Source organism: Mauremys reevesii, linkage group 10 (assembly GCF_016161935.1).
Source record: "Mauremys reevesii isolate NIE-2019 linkage group 10, ASM1616193v1, whole genome shotgun sequence".
NCBI lineage: Eukaryota > Metazoa > Chordata > Testudines > Geoemydidae > Mauremys > Mauremys reevesii.
This window is the reverse complement of record NC_052632.1, coordinates 81,773,152-81,793,675: the sequence shown is the minus strand read 5'-3', so window position 1 is coordinate 81,793,675 and position 20,524 is coordinate 81,773,152. Positions and strand designations below refer to the sequence as shown.

Genomic DNA, 20,524 nt, shown 5'->3' with positions numbered 1-20,524 from the left:
TGTGCAGAAGTCACAATTTTTGTGGGAATGAATTTTCCCACAAGAAGGTTTGATGCAGTCACGCAGTCCACAGTTGTGAAAAAAAAATGATATTTTGACATTGGAAAATTGATATTCTGACATCTAAGTGCTAACTTGTGAAAACTAACAATGCATTTTCAACGTTCAAAGCCAGCTCTGCTAAAAAAAAAAAGGGGTCTGCTTTTGCTTGGAAATAGCTCTAAAATTGGAAAAGGGACCATTTTCCCCCTACGAACTGTGCAATCTTAATGAAATTTTCCACTAACGTGGTCGATTTTTGGCCCAAAGAGCAAATGTAGTTGATTGACATTTTTGACTTTTTCAAATTCATGGAAAAATGTGAGAAAACCTTGAATTTTGCGTATTGGGGAATTTATTCTTAATTTAATTCTACACAAGTATGTGCCTGAGCTATCAGATTTGTTCTTTCCTCCCGCCTTCCAGGTTACAAGGAGGGAAAAAATGCTACATATCCATTCCGCACTTCTCAGGATATTGGGAACTGGACACTACTTGAATGCCCTGCTGGTTTCCAGTGGTGTCACTTGACTAATACATGTTTGTCGCTAAGCAGTTGCTGCAGCCCAGTGGAATGTGCCAATGATTCCATCACCAATAGCACCAACTCCCTTTCTTGGCACAATGAAAGCCAGCTCAGCTATGAACTCCTCAAAGAGTTTCTCTTCACCATACCAGCTAACACCTCTGCTCAGTATCTGGTAAGTGCAAATTAACTGGTATAACCAATGTGTGGACAGGGCTATTTTCCTTGGGTACTGAACTATGGGTCCAACCTGTGTGGCAGGTGTTATCCCCATTTTGCAGATGGGGAAACTGAGGCACAGAGCCATGAAGTGACTTATTCATGATCCCACAGCAGGTAAGTGGCAGAATCTGGAACTCCCACTTCCTTCCTCTAGCCACTCCCCCAGTAATTTGTTGCAACAATAAAGTGGATGGAAGGGTCAGTTTTCAAAGCTTTATGCAAGATTTTAACACGGCCACGCTCATTGCATTTAACAAGAAGGTTGAACTGCAGAATAAAACTGATGTTTATCTCAGTTTACAGCACGTCCAATTCATATTGACAAAGAGGGTGGCATTTTAAGAAAGCTCCCTGAGCTACTGGATTTGCTGTGGTCTTTATCCTGGCTGTAAATCCAATGGTAAACTTTCTCACCTGCCCAAATTCGGGACTGGTGATGGGGATGGCGGTGCCTGCTGAGAATTTAAGCCATGGAATCAAAATAATCTCTACCCTTTCACAGGTGATGTTTAAAGGTGAAGACACCTTTGTCAGGCCTAAGGATGTCTTCAGCATCCAGCACGATGCAGCGCCAGGCTTGTTCCTCCAGTGCCAGCCAAGTACGCTATCACCTTACAGAATGAATTACTTAAGCACAAATTCTTCTGACTGGGTGCCCAGCCTGTCTGCCAACCTCAGCAGTGCAATCTGGAAGAATGACACCGTGTGCTCTCTCAGGGTTCTCTATGCCACTGAACAGGTAACGCCGCTTATCAGTCAACACAATCCCGGGCTGGAGCGTCATGGCCTCTACACCGTTAAAGCCACAGTAGACAATGGAGTCTTTAGTGCCAACTTGTCTTGCAGTTTCTGGGTCACTTCTCTGGTGTCAGGCCTCCGTGTCATTCACCCCTCTCCTCACAGTGGCAAAGTCTATGTGCCAACTAACCACTCTTCGCTGGTGGTGAAGATATCCTCAGGGGTGAATGCGACGGCAAGCTGGCTTGGCGAGAACCGGACCTTCCCCTTCGAAGGGGCATGCCCACCAGCCATTGTTCCACTGACAGCAGACTGCACCAGGGACAACAACGACACCTGGTTCTCGGTGGTCGAGCTGAGTGCTGGTGGGGAGAGCGTGAGCACCAGGCTGCTCGTGGTGGAGAACTCAGTGAGCTCCCAGAACATCACTGTCAAAGTGAAAATGGAGGAGCCCATTAGAGGACTCAGAGCGACCCCTGACCCGGAAACCAGAGTCTTGCTAAACACCCGGGTGGTGAGTCATTGCACTGTTGTTAAATTATTAATAATGTTTTCATTGCAGCCTTTAATGCGAATGCTTTGGGTTTGGGAAACAGCCCTGATGGAAACAAGGTGGATCACAGGTGCACTACTAATGAGGACCCGCACCTCCATGCGATCTGCCCCATTTTATGCATGTCAGATAGGGCCTTTGATCCCATGGCAACGTGCCAACACAGCTCCTCACTAGGGAAGATGTGGATGCCCCTAAATTAGGCGTGTAATTTAGCAGTACACCTCCTGATGTCAACCTTAAATATCCCAGCATTAGGGTAGGAGAATGTTACCCTGATAGGAGAATGTTAGCTCAGCGTTTTTTTCCTTGCTCCCATAAATTGCCCAAGTGATCAGGTGCATTGTGGAAGGTCAGGGTTCATGTTCCTCTGACTTCCTTTTGAAGTTCTGATTTGCTATCACAAATACCGTCCACCTGCCAGCTGGAGCTATATATACTTCCTTTGTCTACCAAAGTCCTGTAATTATCCTGGTGTCTTCAGTCCTTTTCTCCATTCCTCTTTCCCCACTGCAAAGTTAAACCCTGCTCAGAGGCCAAGGCATCGCTGTTTGGTAACTACCTATTAGATCTGTCAAATGCTCTGTTTTAATCTTTGGCTGCTTAATGGCAGAAAATATGCAAGTCCGTGCCTGCAGTGCCTGTCAGTCTCACCTCACCAGCTGGTCTCTGCAGCTGTCGGGTTAAGAAGTCCGATTGTGCTAATGAGACATGTTCTAGAGGAGCAGGAATCCAACCCTGGCCTGCCAAGTGCAACTGGATCTATTTAGGCTATGGGTCAGGTATTTCCTAGTGAAAAGGGTCAGAGGTTCAGTTCAGTGAAGCAGCCAAAGCGTGGCAGCATCTGCAAAGTTATCAGAGCTTCTTGGAGCAGGAAGGAAGCATAGTCTTGTGGACAGATCTCCAGGGAAGGGGGGTAGTCAGGAGACCTGAGTTCTGGTCCCAGCTGTGCCATTGGTGAGCTCCATGAAGCATCAGTCTCTCACTGCCTGAATTTCCCCATCTGTACAAGGAGGCTAAGAATGCTCACCCACCTCTGTAAATTGCTTTGAAAAGTGCTCATTACTATTATCTGGAAATATTGGAAAAACAGGTTTTCTAGAACATCCCATTAAGTGGGACTCTGTCCTTTTTTAAGGCATGAGAGCAGTGGGGAAGAGTCGACAGCAAAATAATTTAGATTGTGAATTCTTTGGGGCAAGGCCCTGGTCTGATTACTGTATGTGATGTAAGAGCCATGCTTACCTAAGGAGCTGTAGGCTGGGATTTCAGCAGAATTTAGCCCCCCAACTCCCACTGACTTTTAGTGGAACTAGGATACATCCCTCCCGAAACCCCTTGGAAAGAACTAATTTTAGGGAAGACTACTTTGAAATTACCTTGAAAGGAAACCCAACAATAGTCACAGTGTTGTTGTTATCCCCCCAGCTGAGAGTCTCCAAGTTTCGTCCCCTCCCTTCGCTTCTCTGTTTGGAGACTTTGATTGAACTAGGGGCAATAAACAGGATTTCAGGCTCCCCAGGGCCGACCAGGCGCTGGAGAGAGAAAGACGTCTGACCACCTGAGGCGGGGAGATTAGCTTGGACTATGAAAGAGCTAAAGGGACTAAAAGTAAATCCTACTGTTTACTTTCCATTCAGACTAAAAATGGAATCCCCCAAAATACAGTAACTAAAACGCAGAGTCTAAAGGATGCAGAAACCGTTTCTTGTCCTATCAGCCGCTGTCAGTGAAGCTTGAACTAGCCTGTAAGATTGAATCTGTTCTGTCTCCTGTTCAGCTGGGAAGTGCTGTGCATGCTTCTTTCATGCCCTAGTGCAGAGGTCTGGGGTCCCCTGGGAGGCCACGAGCAGGTTTCAGGGGGTGCTCCAAAATACACCAGAAAGCAAGGTTGGCGTTAGACTCTCGCTGGGGCCAGGGCAGAAAGCCGAAGCCCGAGTCCCCTGGTGCGGGGCTGAAGCTGAAGTCCGAGCAGCTTAGCTTCGTGAGGCCCTCTGTGGGTTGGAGCCCAGGGCAATTGCCGTGCTTGCTACCCCGCTTGCTACCCCCTAACACCAGCTCTGGCTTTTAATCTCCTGAAGCACAGGGGGCCCGTGGAGTTTTTAGAGCATGTTGGGAGAGGCCTCAGAAAGAACAAGGATGAGAACCCCTGGTCTAGTATAAAGTGTCCTCGTACCTTTCAGAGCTACATCCCTGTGATGGAGGCCGGGTCGGATGTGACTTTCAGATGGACGGTAGACGATAAACCATCTTTCACTTTTTACAACGTCGTCTTCAACGTTATCTACCAAAGCCCAGCTGTGTACAAGCTCTCGGTAAGCCAAGGCCTCTCCCGTGGCACTGTTTCAGGTCTGCTTTTCCATTGGGTTCCACCAGCTGAAAAGGAAAAGCAGCAGTTTGACGAGGAGGCAGGGATTTCTGCCCACGCCCTGCCCCATTCGCAAGCCAGTTGGTAACGCAGGCTGTGCACTGCAGCTTCCTGAAGAGGTTTTTGCTGCGCTTGCAAAGCTGCTTAATCTTTAGTTTTGCTCTGTTCTTCTCTTGCAAAGGAAAATGGTGAGAGCTTCCTCTTGTGTCCTCCACTCCACTGCTCTCTCTTCTCCTCCCTTCCCCTCTCCTCCTTTCCTTGCCTTTGTTCTTCTTTCCCCCTCCTCTGTTCTTTGTTCCCCCCCTTCTCCTTTTCTCTTCCTTTGTCCCTATTATCTCCAGGTCTCTCCTCTGCCCATTTGCTTCCTCCCGTCCTGTCCATTCTCCTCCCATGTTGCTTTGCTCCTCTCTCCCAGTTTTCACAGTTCATCTTGGTCCCCTTTTCTGACCGTTCCGATCTTTCTTCTCAGCCCCCCTCCAGCTTTGCCCCCGGCCCTCCGCTCTCCTCCATCCCTGCCTTGTCTCATTAGAAGTGCTGAAACTGCACTTTGGACGCTTGTGTCCTACGCCCTCCGTTATGTCTGGAGCTACTCACCTGCCCCTGCCCTTTAGGAAGCTGCTGATGCTCCATCAGTGGCTCTCAATGCCTGTGCAGAGCAGCTGGAGGCAGCTTGCTAGCGACAAGGCTCAGACAGAGCCAGCGAATGAATGATTGGTAAGTTCAGCGCTGGAAGAGTCTCCTGGGTTGTGTGCACTTGTTGAGTTCCAAGGCACCAGGGCAGAAATTCCTCTCCCTGACTCCAGAATCCAGTTCCACCTTGAACAGACCTAGCAGCTTCACGGGGAAGATTATTCCACTGGGCGTGTGACTTTGTGGTCATGGATGCTTTCCAGTTTGAATGGGCCTCTTCCAACAGTCTATTACCCTGGCTTTCTGCCTCTCGTTACTCCCCCTACCCCATTCACACTTATTTGCCAGCTCTCCCCTGAGCTGCTCAGGCCCTGTTTCCTTTCCCTCTCCCCAGTCCCTTTCAGTGTTTTACCCTGGACTCTCTCTGGTTTATTGGAGTTTGTCACAGGGGCACTCACCACCAGGGGTGCCTCCTCCTGGCTGCCCTGGGGATTAGCTCTTTCCAGGTCCGGGATCCCCTTCTGCTGCTCACTGCATGCCCTACTGCCGCTCAGTCTCTGCGACTGGGTGCTTTTTCTTCGTGACTTGGCTTTCTGACCAGGTCACTATACGTGTTCCCCCCTTCTGGGGTATCAAAGTCTAAGTCTCTGTCCACACTAGCCATCTCAGGCAGTCTGCCCACTCACTGATCCATGGTGCCACTCCCTCAGGGGCTGGCCGGGGAACCCGGGCCCACCCTCTGCTCTGGGGCCTTCTCCTCAGCAGCTAAGGTCTGCCCTATCCCACACCTTGCTTCTTTTCCCCTGAGTCTTTCCTACCTTTCTGGCTCTCCCTCCCAAATTCCCTTCTCCCAGGAAGTAACTGTACACTTCCCTTTATGTCACAACCACACCTCCCTTCCCCCTGGAGCCTTCCTTCTGTTGCCAGTCCCGTGGCTTTGTGTAAGCCCTGCTTGTTCCCTCACAGATGAACTTGCTTCCAATTAGTGGCCTCCTCCTTGCCTAAATCTCTCCCCTGTTTGCCACTTAATTGGCTGATTGGGCCCACCTGGCCTAATTCCGCTTGCTCAGGGCCCGTTTGGGGAGACACCCCATCCCAGTGTCCCTTTAGCCCCGTGAAACCCAGATCCCTCCTTGGTGCTGTACTTCCAGGAGTGTGGTGAGGTGACCTCAGCGCCATTCCGTTTGTCCTGCCTGTCCCTAACAGCTCACCGCGTCCAATCACGTCAGCAATGTCACAGTTGATTACAACGTCACGGTGGAGAAGATGAATAGGATGAAGGACCTGACCGTGTCTGAGATCCCACTGGTCCTCCCTCAGAACACGACCGTGGAGCTTACCGCCAGAGTACAGATCGACTCGGCTGTGGATGCTGCTTTCAAGTGAGTCCTTTGCTCGTTGCCCAAACTTAGGGTCTCACTGTGCACAGCTCAGGGGCTTTGCCGTGGCTGATTTCTCACCTGAGGGCCAATTGATTTAAATGGGTATTCGGCCTAATTAGCAGGCTCTGGCTTATTCATTCCTCCGTGCTCATTCAAGGGAAATTCCAATTCAAGTCCCCCAGAGGTTGACTGAGTGAGGCCTTTGCTAGGTGATCCTTCCTTTGGCTTTGTCTTCATTCCTCACCTGCTCAGAAGAGAATCATCACAGAACTCCCTGTGCAGTGTCTCTTCTCTCCTATGGGATATGTTTTGGCACCAGGGAAGGGCGTGCTGCTATTTGTAATGCCAGATTTTTGGAACAGGAGCCGAGGGATGGTTAACTGGAGCAGGACCGAGGAGTCCTGGTAAAGAAATCTAAACATAGTGGTACCATAACAACAAAATCTGGTATTTACACAGAGACTGGTTTTCAGAGGGGCTTAGCATCCCAGCGTTCCCACTGGTTTCAGCTGGGGTAGTGGGTGCTCAGTGTTTCTGGAGGTCAGTCCCATAATGCCTTTCTTCCGTAACACTTGCTATTTGGTTAGTTAGAAGTGACTCCTTCCCTTTCTCTAACTGCCACCATACTCCTGTCACCATGACACCGTGATGGGATTAGAACAACTCGCGTTGTGATACTCGGCAGTACCCTCTGCGGTAGCTCTCTGGGTAACCACAGTGTTGTGACTGTAGCAGAACACTGGGAATAGCACTGGGGGTGGTTACGGGATTCCAGGTGGGATCCTAAGATGCTCCAAAAGCAGCTTCTGTTTCACTTTGTAACGACCAACTCATGGCCTGCATGTCTGATCTGCATGTCTGCTTTCCTCTCCCCAGATGGGATTTTGGAGATGGTGGTCATGAAATTTACCAGTTTAAACCCCCATATAATGAGTCTTTCCTCATTCCTGATCCCAGCGTCCATCAGGTTGTGATCGAGCACAACGTATCATACACCTATCAAGTACCAGGTAAGCTCTGTTTGCGTATCCTGGGAGAAAGAGGCTTATGCAGTTTTATTGCACTGGGGCTACAGGGGTCAAGAGCTTCAGAAAATCCTAGTACCTCCACACTAGAGAATGATTCAGAGGCCTGCATATATCGTTAGTTTCTTTCTTGATTAAACACCCTCCACTGGTGGTGCTGCTGGTCATTGGCTGTAATGAACAATAGACGAAGCCCTGGCAGAATTAGCATCAAGAATGGTGCTGATGACAACAGGAGGCAGGACTGGATGATCAGACATCATCTCTGACTGTGAGAACCTGTTCACAAGAGCAGTTTCATTTCTCCTCTGGATCACTGGTTCAAATCTAGCCCAGATTGGAAGGGTCACCATCCGATAATCTTGCTGGATGTGTGTTCACATCATAGAAACTACCCTTGTTGGCATAGGCAGATTTCCTTCTTGGCAGTCTCAGGAGATAGGCCAATAGCAGAATGGCCCGTGGAGACTGAACTTCCCTCACATCCAGGGTTCGGGTTAGAGATGAGGCACAGTTGAAGGGCACAGGTAGAAGCAGCATGCATGACCACTCCCCTGTTCATCCACTATTATGTGGATGAACAGAAAAAGACTCAGTCTCCAGAATTGTCAGGCTGGCCTCTTATACAGGTAGGCCAGCCACACATGCACGTCCTATTTTCATGCATCCTTAGTGGTACTGAGAAAAAGAAGAGAAATACAGCATGTGTGTGGTGCAGAAGCAGAGCAGTGTCTACCTGGAATGTTTTTAACCTTTCCCATGAGGCCGTTAAAGCCTGTGGTGGTTGCGTGGACCCCTCCAACATTTCTGCCCATGTTTTGCTCTCTTCATCTGCAGGAGAATACATCCTGGTTGTTCTAGTGTCAAACAGTTTTGAGAACCTCACCCACCAGATCCCGGTTCATGTCCACACTTACCTGACTGACTTGACTGTAGAAGCAGATGCAGATGTTCTGGTCGTAGGCCGGCCTGTTACCTTCAAAGCCTATCCGCTGCCATCCCCCTATGGAGTCTGGTACACCTGGGACTTTGGGGATGGCTCCTCGCTGCTGCTGGAGAGCCAACCTAGAGTGACCCACAGCTATCAGACCAGGGGGGTATACAACGTCAGCCTGACAGCCAACAACACGATTAGCAGCATGGAGACACACCAGCGTTATCGTGTCTTTGAAGAGATCACTGGGCTGAGAGTTTCATCCGACGAGGTGGCAGAGCAAGGCATCTCAATATCAATAAATGCTTCAGTGGAGACAGGGGACAACATCACCTGGATATTTGACATGGGGGATGGGACCATACTGATGAGCACGGTGCCAGAAGTAAAACATAGGTATGAAAAGGATGTCAACTGCTGCACTATTAACGTGACAGCTGTGAATCCCGTGAACTCTGTTTCGCAGACTGTGCCTGTCCGAGTATTCGTCCTGGAGGTCCTCAAAATAGAACCTTCCTCTTGCATCCTGGAACACCCCAACGTCCAGTTCACAGCGTACGTCTCGGGGAACTCCGAAAACTACATTTTCGACTGGACCTTTGGAGATGGCTCGTCCAACGTCACTGTTTCTGGGGACCCTGTGGTGACGCACAATTTCACCCACAGTGGAATCTTCTCTCTCTCCCTGATTCTCTCAAGCAGTGTGAACAAGGCACACTACTTCACCATCGTCTGTGTGGAGCCGGAGATTGTCAATGTCACGCTCCTACCCTCCAAGCGGTTTGTGAGTCTTGGCGAAGAGATCAATTTCCAGGTCAGCGCCTTGCCTCTGTACCAATACAGGTACCACTGGGACTTTGGGACCAATGATTCTGCTAGGTCCGGTGGAACCGAAGTGAGTTACACTTACAAGAGCACAGGGATCTACCTGGTCACAGTAACCGTCTCCAACAATGTCTCGTTCAACAATGACACGGCTTTTGTGGAAGTCCAAGAACCAGTTGGGGTAGCGAAGATTGAATACAACGGGACAAGGGTTTTGGAGCTCAACCAGATCTATCTGTTCTCCGCCAGCGGGAATGGGACCAAAGTGAGCTACTACTGGGACTTGGGGGATGGCTGTAACCAGCTTGGACCGATCATCACCCATTCTTACAATAACACCGGCAACTACACTATCAGCTTGACTGGCTGGAACAATGTAAGCAACAGTGAGAGCAGGCTCAACCTCACCGTGAAGAGGCGACTCCAGGGGCTTACCATCAATGCCAGCAGGACTGTGGTGCCACTGAATGGGTCAGTGAGCTTCGTAGCCACTCTCCTAGCCGGCAACGCTAGCCGATATTCCTGGATCCTGTGTGATAGGTGCACACCCATCCAAGGCTCCTACACCATTTCCTACACATTCCGGTCCGTGGGGACTTTTAATGTCATTGTGACGGCGGAGAACGAGATCAGCTCACTGCAGGACAGCATCTTCGTCTACGTCTTGCAGCAGATCGAAGGACTGCAGATTGCCAGCAGCGACCTCGTAGAGGACGCCTATTTCCCAACCAACAAAACGCTTCATCTGCAGGCGGTGGTGAGAGATGGGACAAACATCTCTTACAGCTGGATGGCCTTGAAGGACAGCACCCCCGTGCAGACATTCAGTGGGAAGATCTTCTCCTTGAGCATCCTGGAGGCTGGGAACTACACTATCTATCTGAAAGCCACTAACATGCTGGGAAGCACAGCTGTTAACAGGACAGTGGAGTTCATTGAAAGTATCGGCCTTTTAAAACCTTCTGCCTTCCCCAATCCGGCTGCCATAAATGCCTCTGTTAACATAAGCACCAGCGTAACCAGTGGCACTTGCCTAATATATATTTGGCACCTGGAAGATGGTTTCTCTCCTGTTACCGTTGAACCCTTCATCATACATTCTTTCCAAAGACCTGGGGCTACAGCAGTCACTGTCACCGCTGAAAACAAGATTGGTTCCACTAATGCATCGGTTTACATCTTTATACAGGAACCCGTAGTGGGGTTGAGGATTGGGACTGCAGAGCTGGACAGCTACATCCCATCGGGCTCCGTGGTGACCTTCAGCGGTGAACTCGAAAAGGGGACCAATGTGACATGGCTGTGGGAGCTACCAAAAGGCTTGCAGACTGGACAGACTGTGGCGGTGACTTTCCCTAAGGCAGGCTTTTTCTCTGTCCATCTGAATGTGTCCAATGACATCAGCTGGGCTGTGGCCAGCAAGAATATCACAGTGCAGGACAGGATTGAAGGGCTGGAGCTTTTTGTGAGCAAGAAGGTGGTGGAGCCTGGGGAACAGATCTCTTTTGTGATCAGCATGTCTTCTGGTTCCTCCGTGAGCTATTCGGTGAACATAAGTGGGGGCTACTCCGTGGTGCTCAATGGTTCTAGGTTCACCCATGAGTTCACCGAGAGTGGTGACTACCTCGTGATGGTGATGGTGCAGAACGAAGTCAGCCGGGAACGCACACAGGTGCTTATCTCAGTCCTGGAAGCCATCCGTGACCTAAGGCTTGTGAACTGCTGTGAGAAGGGCATCCCAACGGGAACAAAAAAGATCTTCACTGCCCAGGTTGGGAGTGGCTCACGGGTGTCATACTCCTGGCAGTTCTCCTTGCAGAAAGAGCACAGCCGTGCCCTGGTCAGCTTGGCGGGCAGAAGTGTCTCCTACGCTCCGGCGGCTCCAGGGCTGCTAGAAATTCATCTCAGTGCTTTCAATGACCTGGGGAGTTTGAACATCACCAGAGTGATCCAAGTCCAAGACCCAATCGTTCAAGTCTCCCTTAAGCCGGCGTTGTCCTTTGTGAACAGGACGGTGTTGTTTGAAGCTTCCGTGCAGCCCAGCGCGTGGCAAGTTGTTTTCTGTTGGAACTTTGGCGATGGTTCCCCAGCTCAAATCACAGAGGTGGCAGCTGCCAACTACTCCTACCTGAAGGCCGGAGATTACCAGGTGGAGGTGAATGCCACCAACCTTGTCAGCTTCATGATAGCCCATCTCACAGTCACCGTCAGAGTCCTGGAGTGCGAGGAACCGGAGGTGGAACTAGCCCTGCCAACACAGGTAGTCATGAAACGATCCCAGAGGAACTACCTGGAGGCGCAGATCGACCTCCGTGGCTGCGTCAAGTACCAGACCGAGTATCTGTGGGAGATTTACAGAGCACCCAGCTGCCTGCACTTTGATGACGCCGACAGGGTTCACCTGCTGAGCGTTGACGTGAGCAGGCCCCAGCTGGTCATACCCAAGCTGGCCCTGGCAGTAGGAAACTATTGCTTCATCTTCTTTGTCTCCTTTGGAGACACCCCACTGTCCAAGAGTATTTTTGCCAATGTGACTGTGACGCCGAGTAAGCTGGTTCCAATCATTGACGGGGGATCCTACCGCGTGTGGTCCAACACGCGGGACTTAATCCTGGATGGTGAGAAATCCTATGACCCTAACCTGGACGATGGTGAACAGACGCCGCTGCTTTACCGGTGGTCCTGCACATCTTGCTCCAAGGTAAGAGAATCTGCACTGAAAAATTAGTGATAATTAGTTGCATTGCAGTAGTCCCTAGAGACCCCAACCGAGGATCAGGGCTCCATTGTGCCAGGCGCTGTGCGCACACACAACACATTTTTGTGTCTGGGCTGGGAAGGCATAAATGGAAGAGTTTGTAACTGACTCTCAGTAGGGTCACAAGGGAAGTGGGGCAGGGGATAGTACCCAGCTCAGAAAGATGGAACAAGATCAGTCGCAGGAGTCCTTGTGATGGCTTATCTTGCCTATATGCTATTCCTGCGCACCGCCCTGAGCATTTGCAGTGAGCCAAGGAGCTTTCCCTGCATCTGCCATTGCACCTGGCCTCTGGTTAACTGTTCTGGTGTTGCTGCTGCTTTCCTCTTCTGAAGGCATTACAAGGACAGGTACCAATTTACAGTCTAGGAGGCTCAAATTATGTATGTGTGTTCTAATCCTGCTCCCATTAGAGTCATTTAAAAACCTTCAATTTCAGCAGGAGCCAAATGAAGCTTTTGAAGGATAAGCACAAGTAACAGTTGGGTACAGGACACTGTTCCTCTCTGGTCGACACATCGAACCAGTCTTGGCCGCCAATAAAAAAGGATCTCCCTTCAGAGTCTCATGGCAAACTCTCTCGATGAATATTGTCTTGTTGACACCGAACTGTCTTGTTTATTGAAAGACCTTTTCTTTGGTCTTTTCCACTTCCTAAATGGAGGTTTGTGCATCAGACTTAGCGTAAATGTAAGCACTCTCATTTGTCTGCCTTCTGGTAGCATATTTACAAGGTATTTAATAGAATTATTTTTTTAAAAATATGGAGGCCAGCCAAAGTATAGGGGTGTTCCAAGAGTTGTTTACTAACCTGATGGAAAATACAGTGTGCTTACCGGTACCCCATGCTACCTCCCTAGCCACAAACAAGGGGGTTGAAATGGGTAATTTATAGCAAGAACTGCTTGTGTCTGACACTGAACATATTGGCTAGGGACTAATGCAATGTGCATCAGTGTAAAGGAGGGTTTGAATGATCTTTTCTCCTTGCAAGCAGAGCTCACCTGCAGGGTGCTCTCTGCACTTCAGTGCCACAGGAGGGGTCATCACCATTTCCAAGGCAATACTAGAAGCAGATGTGGAATATACGTTTGACCTCAGTGTCTGGAAGATGGGTCTGAATCCCGAGTCTACCAATCAAACCGTACGTACCTCTGTCCTCACTGTGCATATGTGTCTGCTCCTGGGCACCAGGACAACGCGCAGGGTCACACTCCCCTTTCCGAGCAAAACTCCAGAGCTAGCTGGCTTTTGGGATACCCACAGTCATAGGTAGGTCCCAAGTCTTGCCCCTCTCCTGACCCCACTTTGAAGGACAGTAACAAATGTAACAAGGGACTGTAGAGCTTGCTGCTGTCTGCATTAATTGGGGAGGAAGCAGAGAGAAGTTGAAGGAGAGATTTGTCTTTGATCCCCCCAGAGTCCTAAGCTCTGTCCATGGCCCTCAGGGGGGCATATACCATATACTCAGTGATGGACACACTTTAAATTTCCAGGGGGCAGTATATCTGCTGACAACGGTAAAGTGTTATGTTGTGTTTCCTCCCGTAGGCCTTTTATTAAGATCACGCTGTCTCTCTCTCTCTGTCTGCATGCGCCATGTTAATAACCGGATCATTCACGGTTCCAGTTCACAGCAGATCAGATTCTGAATTTGCAGTGGCTGATCTGCCTTAGGAGACTATGAGGATCCTACAGCCCACAAGATTAAGAACTGATCCAGCAATGTGCCCAGCAATGTCGTGCCCCAGCCCTACTTCCACTTAACAGCCCTGTGCACTTTCCAAATTGGCACCAGAAGGGCGAGCTTTAGGAGGGCTGGTACTCGCTTTTGCTGTCAACCGTTCCTACCCTTTTTTCCTTTTTAAAAAAGAAATGTAAGGTTTTTCAAGGGCATGTTGTTTATGTCAGATTAAACCGAACACTGAGCGCATCTGCAGTCCGACAGCACTTATGGCTTATGTCAGAAACATTCATCATGGTGCGTTTGGCAATTAAGAGACGTAGTTAGTCTGAAAGTGGAAACTCTTACTGCCTGGATTTTTAAACCAAAGCCGGAGGATAAAGAAAAAAAATTTAAATTGATAGTTTTTCAAGGACATTCCGTACTATCAGCTTTCCATGCATGAGCGCAAAACAATGAATCCAGTGTCATAGGAAATTTGCAAAGGCTGGAGGAATGAGGGAAGCGTCCATGTTCTTCCCCTTCAGTTGGTGGAACACTTCTCTTTTAACAGCCTGCCATGTTAAACAATGTCTTTATTACTGACTTTCTTTACATTCAGAATATCCATTCTGCTAGGGCACCGTGCTGCTCGGTAGGGGATTAAAGGCGTTTAGGAGAAGTACAGAGATAATACTGCACTAGCCAGGGGCTCTGAGGGAATGGGGATTCTAAAGTTCTTATCCTGTACAGCACTTTGTAGGAGAGGCGTGTTAGAGGTAACCAGTTGTAGGCCGTGAAATTGAGAGGAAAGTCTGAGACAACACACTGTCCTGTGGGAAAGCTGCCTGTCCTGCCCTGCAGAGCAAAATGCATTTGATAACCAGTAGGAGCTGCTCTTCTAGCTTCTTTATCATCTCTCATGTCTTTCAAGGGCATTTTAAAAAGGTATTTAGAATGCTGACAGTTTATACAAAGTAGTGACATAAAGAATGTACTGAACAGAGCCATGCAGGCCCAGGGCCAGATCCTGAGACCCAGCACAGAGGCACAGGCTGAGCGCTGAGGATCTCAGCAGGAACAGGAGAGGAAGATGCTGCTGCAGGACCAGGGCTCACTGCATTCCCCTTCCATAGGGAAGAATGCCCAGTGGCGTAGGTAGGCACAGCTCCAGGGCCTGCCCTGCACCCTCTGGATATTGGAGGACAGACAACCCCCATTGTTCAGGGCTCTGTGGCAAGCAGGAGGCCAGTCCTGCCTCCCCCTTTTCACAGCCAGTTTCACTGGCTCAGGGCTCGCTGCCGAGGAAGGGCCAAAGATTTGGCCCAAAGAAAATCAAGGCGAGTTGCAGAAGTTTCCAGGGCCAGATGCGTGCCAGATGTTTGATCTCCGATCCAAATAGACCTTCCCTCTCCCAGTTAGATGTCTTCTCTACAGAGCACAGGTTAGTCTCAACTGGGGTAAGAGTGATTTTTTTTTTTGAAGGATGCCTCATCTTTCAGAGAACCTCAGTTTAGTAACAGATGTACTTAGTAAAACCACAAGAGCCATCTTGGCATCCTACCCAGGACTATACACAGAAACTTTTAAAGCAACCCATTTTAACAAATACGGCAAAACAAAATCAACCAGCCTAGACTGGATCAATGTAGGGAAGTTCTAGAGATCCCAGCAGCGTAGTATCTAGGCCCTGAAGGTGAAATGTCTATGTGGCTTATTCATAGCTTGTCCCACTAAAGGCCTTTGGGAATCTGTAAGTAAACTTACTCGGTGCACAGGTCCCGTGCTGGTCCCTCTGCATTGGGGTGAATTTCACCCTAAATACACGTCCTGCTGAAATGGAGTGAGCTCCCGTGCAGAGAACTGGGCACAAGGACGTTTGCAAACTCGTTAGAAGTTAATAGCAATATCCCCTTTGGCTTTTCTGTGTGTCCTGGTTGCATCAGGCACGGCATGGATGTCTCCTGAGCTGTTCTCTTGCTGTTCCTCCCTCCTCGTAGGTGTTGATCAAGAAGGGAAAGGTCCCCATTGTGTCCCTAGAATGTGTTTCCTGCAAAGCCCAGTCTGTCTACGAAGTCAGCAAGAGCTCGTATGTCTACCTGGAGGGCACCTGCAGGAACTGCCAGAACGACTCCAAGCTTGGGGTAAAGTGGTGATGGGGAAGCCGTTGCTGTTGGAGGCAAAATCGATCCCTTTTGTGTTAGGGGGCGGGAGGGGTAGAATTAAGTGAAAAATAACACTAACGATGTAAACTCCCAAAGAGAAACGGAGCAGCAGGCCTCTGAGGCTTTGCTCAGTGTATCCCCTTCGTCCAGTGCAGTCCCCTGTGAATCTGCAAGAAGCCTGACCTCCACGGGGGTGACGTGTCAGGTTCTTAGAGCAGGGTCTGTTTGTAGTGAACTTGGGGGAGGGGCTCTGACCTCATCACAGAGTCCCCCCCTCCCAAGTCATGTCTGGCCTTGCCACTGTAGAGCCCGCAAGCTTGCTGCAGCTGCCATTCGAACTGAGCCGCTCAGGTTCTGTCAGCAGCAGCTCCACCAAGTGAGCCTTCCCCTAGCCGTGCCCATATGGGCTGTGCGCATTGTGTCCCAGTGGAGAGATCTTCTCAGTAATGGCCCCGGGAGTTGTGGGAAATGTGGCCTCCCTCCATCAGAGTGGCTCACCGCTACCCAAGGGCCTCTGCCACAGGACCGCCAACGTGGGCTCACGTACCAGCAGCTCATTTCACGTCCCTTTGGATTGAGATTTTAAAGTGTTTTCGTCTCTCTGCTCTGTGGCCTGTCTGAGTTATTCTGGCTCAGGGGGTTGAAACAGAGATCGCTCAGTCTGTTTTCTTCACCTCCAGCCACATTCCCCTCCCATCCGCGTACTGGGCTATATGGTGTTGGATGAAACAGGCTTTGTAAGTGAAAGTCCCACTGGAAATGCTGCTCTATATCCCCAGTGAGCTGAGCGGTTTCCTGCGCGGTGTTTTCCGGCCGCCTGTCTCGGTGTGTCTCGTTGTCACAGTTGTACGTTTGTACTATTGACAGGAACAATGCAGGACACATTCAACTTGCAGCCTGTAAAAGCAATGTTATCCCCTGGAGATTCCACCACTGTTTAATTTGATTTCCTGTGTTTTGTGTTGTGTATTATGAAATATTTTGTCAGTGGATGATGTAATCCCAGAGACGAAAGTGGATCTCACAGTGGAAATATTCCCACCAGACAGTTTGGAAGCTTTCCAGTTCTTGTTGCTTCAGCACATGAGAACAAAGCTGAATTATCAACTGCAAATTTGGCAGCCTTTGCCTCTAGATTCTATTTTTTCCCCTATAGACTCAGTCCAAAAACATTTTAGGGACATTACTTCAGATTAAACTAGAATTTCTCCTGTCTTTCTCCCTTCATCTCTGTAGAGATGGGCAGCACATAGCTTTAAAAACAAGTCTCTCGTCTTGGACAAAACCACCACCTCCACTGGCAACACCGGAATGAACCTGGTCTTACGGCCAGGGGCCTTAAAGGATGGGGAGGGATACACCTTTACCCTTCACATCACTGACCTCACAACGGGGGAGGAAGGTTACGCCTCCATTGACCTGCTCCCGAACCGGCCCCCGATTGGAGGATTGTGTCAGCTCTCTCCGAACGGAGAAGTCAAGGCGCTGATGGCAAAGGTTCACTTTGAATGTGCAGGTGAGAGTGTGGTCGTGACAGTGCCAGAGATTAGCCTGGCATCTCCACTGTTCATCGGTGAGTGCGTTTCTCACACCAAGTGAGTTATCCAGATGCATGTGTTCCTTGGTCCCACAGAATTCTCACTCTTTACTCTCAGCTCCACTTCTATTCCTAAGCCGACCCTTAGGTTTGCAAGTACCAGACTGCAGGCCCCACTCAATTTTTGTACCCCAAGCAGGCACATTCTAACATTCATTTATGCACACATTTTTCACATCTAAATCAAGTAGCCGAATGCCTGTCAAGCTAGTTGGTGCGAGTGGATTGTGTGCATAAACCTGGGTTTTGGGTGTGGGGAAAAAAGTAAGTGCCCACAATTACATCCCCACATTCACACAACTCAGAAACTGGACACCACTTAGAGGCCACTCAAAGTGTGGCCTGAATGATTTCATTCTGCTTTCCCTACACAAATATAGTTTCCTTTCCTGCAAGTTCTTTCTGACACAGTCACAGAGACAAAAATATCTAGCCCAATGATGTGAGATATTGCTGTGGGCCAGCAAATAAGTGTCTCCGAAACTCCCCCCCTTCTCCCCCAAATGATTAGTATTAGAGATTCATGCTTTATCGTACACGAATTCTGGAATTCCATGTTTCCGATGGCAGGGCGAATTGGTTTCTAGCGCTAGTCATTCTTGTGATGGTGATCACATTGCAGCTTAAATAGGTGGAAAAGCAAGAGGGGAATCAGAATGATGCAATTTTCATGTCTGGTATATTTTGATCTGCCAGCACTAATTATGAACACTTTGTACCTTTTGCAGCTATTAGTAGTAATATCTGTTAAGCAGGGACAAAGTGCTGGATACAAAATACAGGTCAGTGGGCTATATCCAGTGTAATAAACCATTCATTCCTAAGGCTGGTGGGCCAGGCCTTTTGGGCTATAACAGGCTTGCACTGAGGTCTCAGGCTAATAGCAGCTTTTACAGGGCTTTTGTCTAGGACATTCTATCTAGTCAGGGACCTTGGCTATGCGCTGTATTCAGCCTCTGCAGCACAACGGAATCGTCCTTGTTTTGCTATTGCTCTTGAGTTATGGGGAGTGCGTGGCTATTCCCACGGTGGCGTGTTGGTTTCTCTAGGGTCTCCTGCATTGCTAAAACTCATGCGTCAGAGTTTCAACTGGCCACCTCTAGGGGGACAGGAAAGGATATTTTACCCCCAAGGTATTCTGGGTTGTTTGGGTTTTTTTTGTTAATTTCCTTCCTCTGAAGCATCAAGGCTGGCCACAGCCGAAGCTGGGCTGTGGGGTGGGCTGGCCACAACTCTCTCAGGGGCTTGGCTGGCTGGTTCTTGCTCACATGCTCAGGGTCTCACTGATTACCACAGGTGTGGCCAGGAAAGACTTTTCCCCCAGGTCAGACTGGCAAGGATCTTGGGGAGTTTTGCCTGTCTCTGCAGTGTGAGGGTGCGGGTCGCTTGCCAGGATTATCTGGGGATATTGGGTCCCTGCCATTGCAGGGGCCTTGGTGAACCTCGGTCTTGCCTATCCTCTGCCCGTGGCACATACTAGATGCGGCTCTTGTGGGCTGTGATGCTTTGATCTCTTTTCAGTGGCTGGGTTTAGGGCGTGAGTTGGTGGCCTGTGATATACAGGAAATCAGACTAGGTGGTCCGATGGGCCCTTCTGACCTTAAACTCTATGACCAAATGTTCTGGGGCCCAAAACCCACATCAGAAAACCCCTAAACTTGAGAGAAAGCCAGATCAGAGCTTTGTATCTCAGATCCCTCTATCAGTTCTCTGGAGGCTTTAGTTCAGCCTGTCCCACCCTGTCAAGGCAGCAGGGACACTCGCTGTGGATGGGGTGATGAGTAGGGCTCTACCAAATTCATGATTCATTTTGGTCAGAGAGTCATAGGATTTTTAAAATTGAAATTTCACGATTTCAGCTATTTAAATCTGAATTTCACAGTGTTGTAATTGTAGGGGTCTGACCCCAAAAAGAGTGTGTGTGTGTGTGTGTGGGGAGGGGGGTTACAAGGTTATTGTAGTGGGGGTTGCGACCACAAGCCTTACTTCTGAGCTGCTGCTGGCGGTGGCACTTCCTTCAGAGCTGAGTGGCCAGAGAGCAGCAGCCCAGCTCTGAAAGCAGAGTTGTCGCCAGCAGCAGTAAGGAGGGCATGGGATATTGCCACCCTTACTTCTGCGCTGCTGCTTGCAGGGTATTTCCTTCAGAGCTGGGTTCCCAGCCAGCAGCCGCTGCTCTCTGGTTGCCCAGCAGCAGCTCAGAAGTAAGGGTAGCAGTACTGCAACCCCGCCTACAATAACCACCCGGCCAACAGCCTCCACTCTCCAGCCACCCAGCTCTGAAGGCAGCGCAGAAGTAAGGGTGGCAATACCATGTCTCCCCTAAAATAACCTTGTGACCCCCCCCTGCAACTCCCTTTTGGGTCAGGACCCCCAATATGAGAAATGCTGATGTCCCCCATGAAATCTGTATAGCATAGGGTAAAAACACAGAAAAGACCAGATTTCACACGGGGGACCAGATTTCACAGTCCATGATGCATTCATGGCCATGAATTTGGTAGGACCCTAGTGATGAGGGTAAAGAGGCAGGGGGAGTCAGCAATGTAACTCTGCACAGTATTATGCAAATCAAGGGACAAGAGTAACAGGGGAGAAGAGAGGGCACGGGCCGCTGTTAATGATGGATTTAAAAGCCTGATCCCTAGTGGTCAAGACAATGGCTGCAGCTACAAGCCTGGCCTGGGAGGTGCGCTCGGATCCCATTGACCCTGCCCGGTGTGCTTGGCTTGCAGGCTGGAGAGACACAGAGGACGAAGAGGCCCCCTTGGTGTACATCCTCCTGGCCACTCGCTGCAAAGCGGGGCAATGTGAGGAGTTCAGCATGTACAAAGGCAGCCGCTCTGAGCACAGCGCCTTCCTCCCACCAGGCTTCAGTGCAAACAGCTTCCTCGTGTATGTTTCCGTGCTCGTGCAGGATCAGCTGGGAGCTACGGTCATGGCCCTCAACCGGTAAGGTGCTCCTATTACAGACGGGAAGCAACAGGCCCACGGCCGCATGGTGAAGTAGGGCCCGAGCTGGGCACAAAATCCAGGAATCCCAAATCACAGGCCTGTGCCCTTGGCTGGATAACAAAGTGTGGCTTAGCAGCTGTGCAGTGG

General features: G+C 49.6%; 1 protein-coding gene across 3 annotated transcripts in view; it reads left to right on the top strand.

Moving 5' to 3' along the window:
* Positions 1-20,524, top strand: part of PKD1 (polycystin 1, transient receptor potential channel interacting) — a 139,076-nt gene that overhangs the window by 73,839 nt on the left and 44,713 nt on the right. For 2 of the 3 annotated variants that reach the window (XM_039490883.1, XM_039490880.1), the window contains exons 10-19: positions 466-740; positions 1,290-2,039; positions 4,262-4,393; positions 6,283-6,458; positions 7,335-7,468; positions 8,321-11,943; positions 12,995-13,144; positions 15,664-15,807; positions 17,065-17,344; positions 20,158-20,374. In XM_039490883.1, coding sequence (XP_039346817.1) covers positions 466-740; positions 1,290-2,039; positions 4,262-4,393; positions 6,283-6,458; positions 7,335-7,468; positions 8,321-11,943; positions 12,995-13,144; positions 15,664-15,807; positions 17,065-17,344; positions 20,158-20,374 — 5,881 coding nt within the window. The remainder of the gene's footprint in view (positions 1-465; positions 741-1,289; positions 2,040-4,261; positions 4,394-6,282; positions 6,459-7,334; positions 7,469-8,320; positions 11,944-12,994; positions 13,145-15,663; positions 15,808-17,064; positions 17,345-20,157; positions 20,375-20,524) is intronic. The other variant, XM_039490882.1, reaches the window with a different exon arrangement.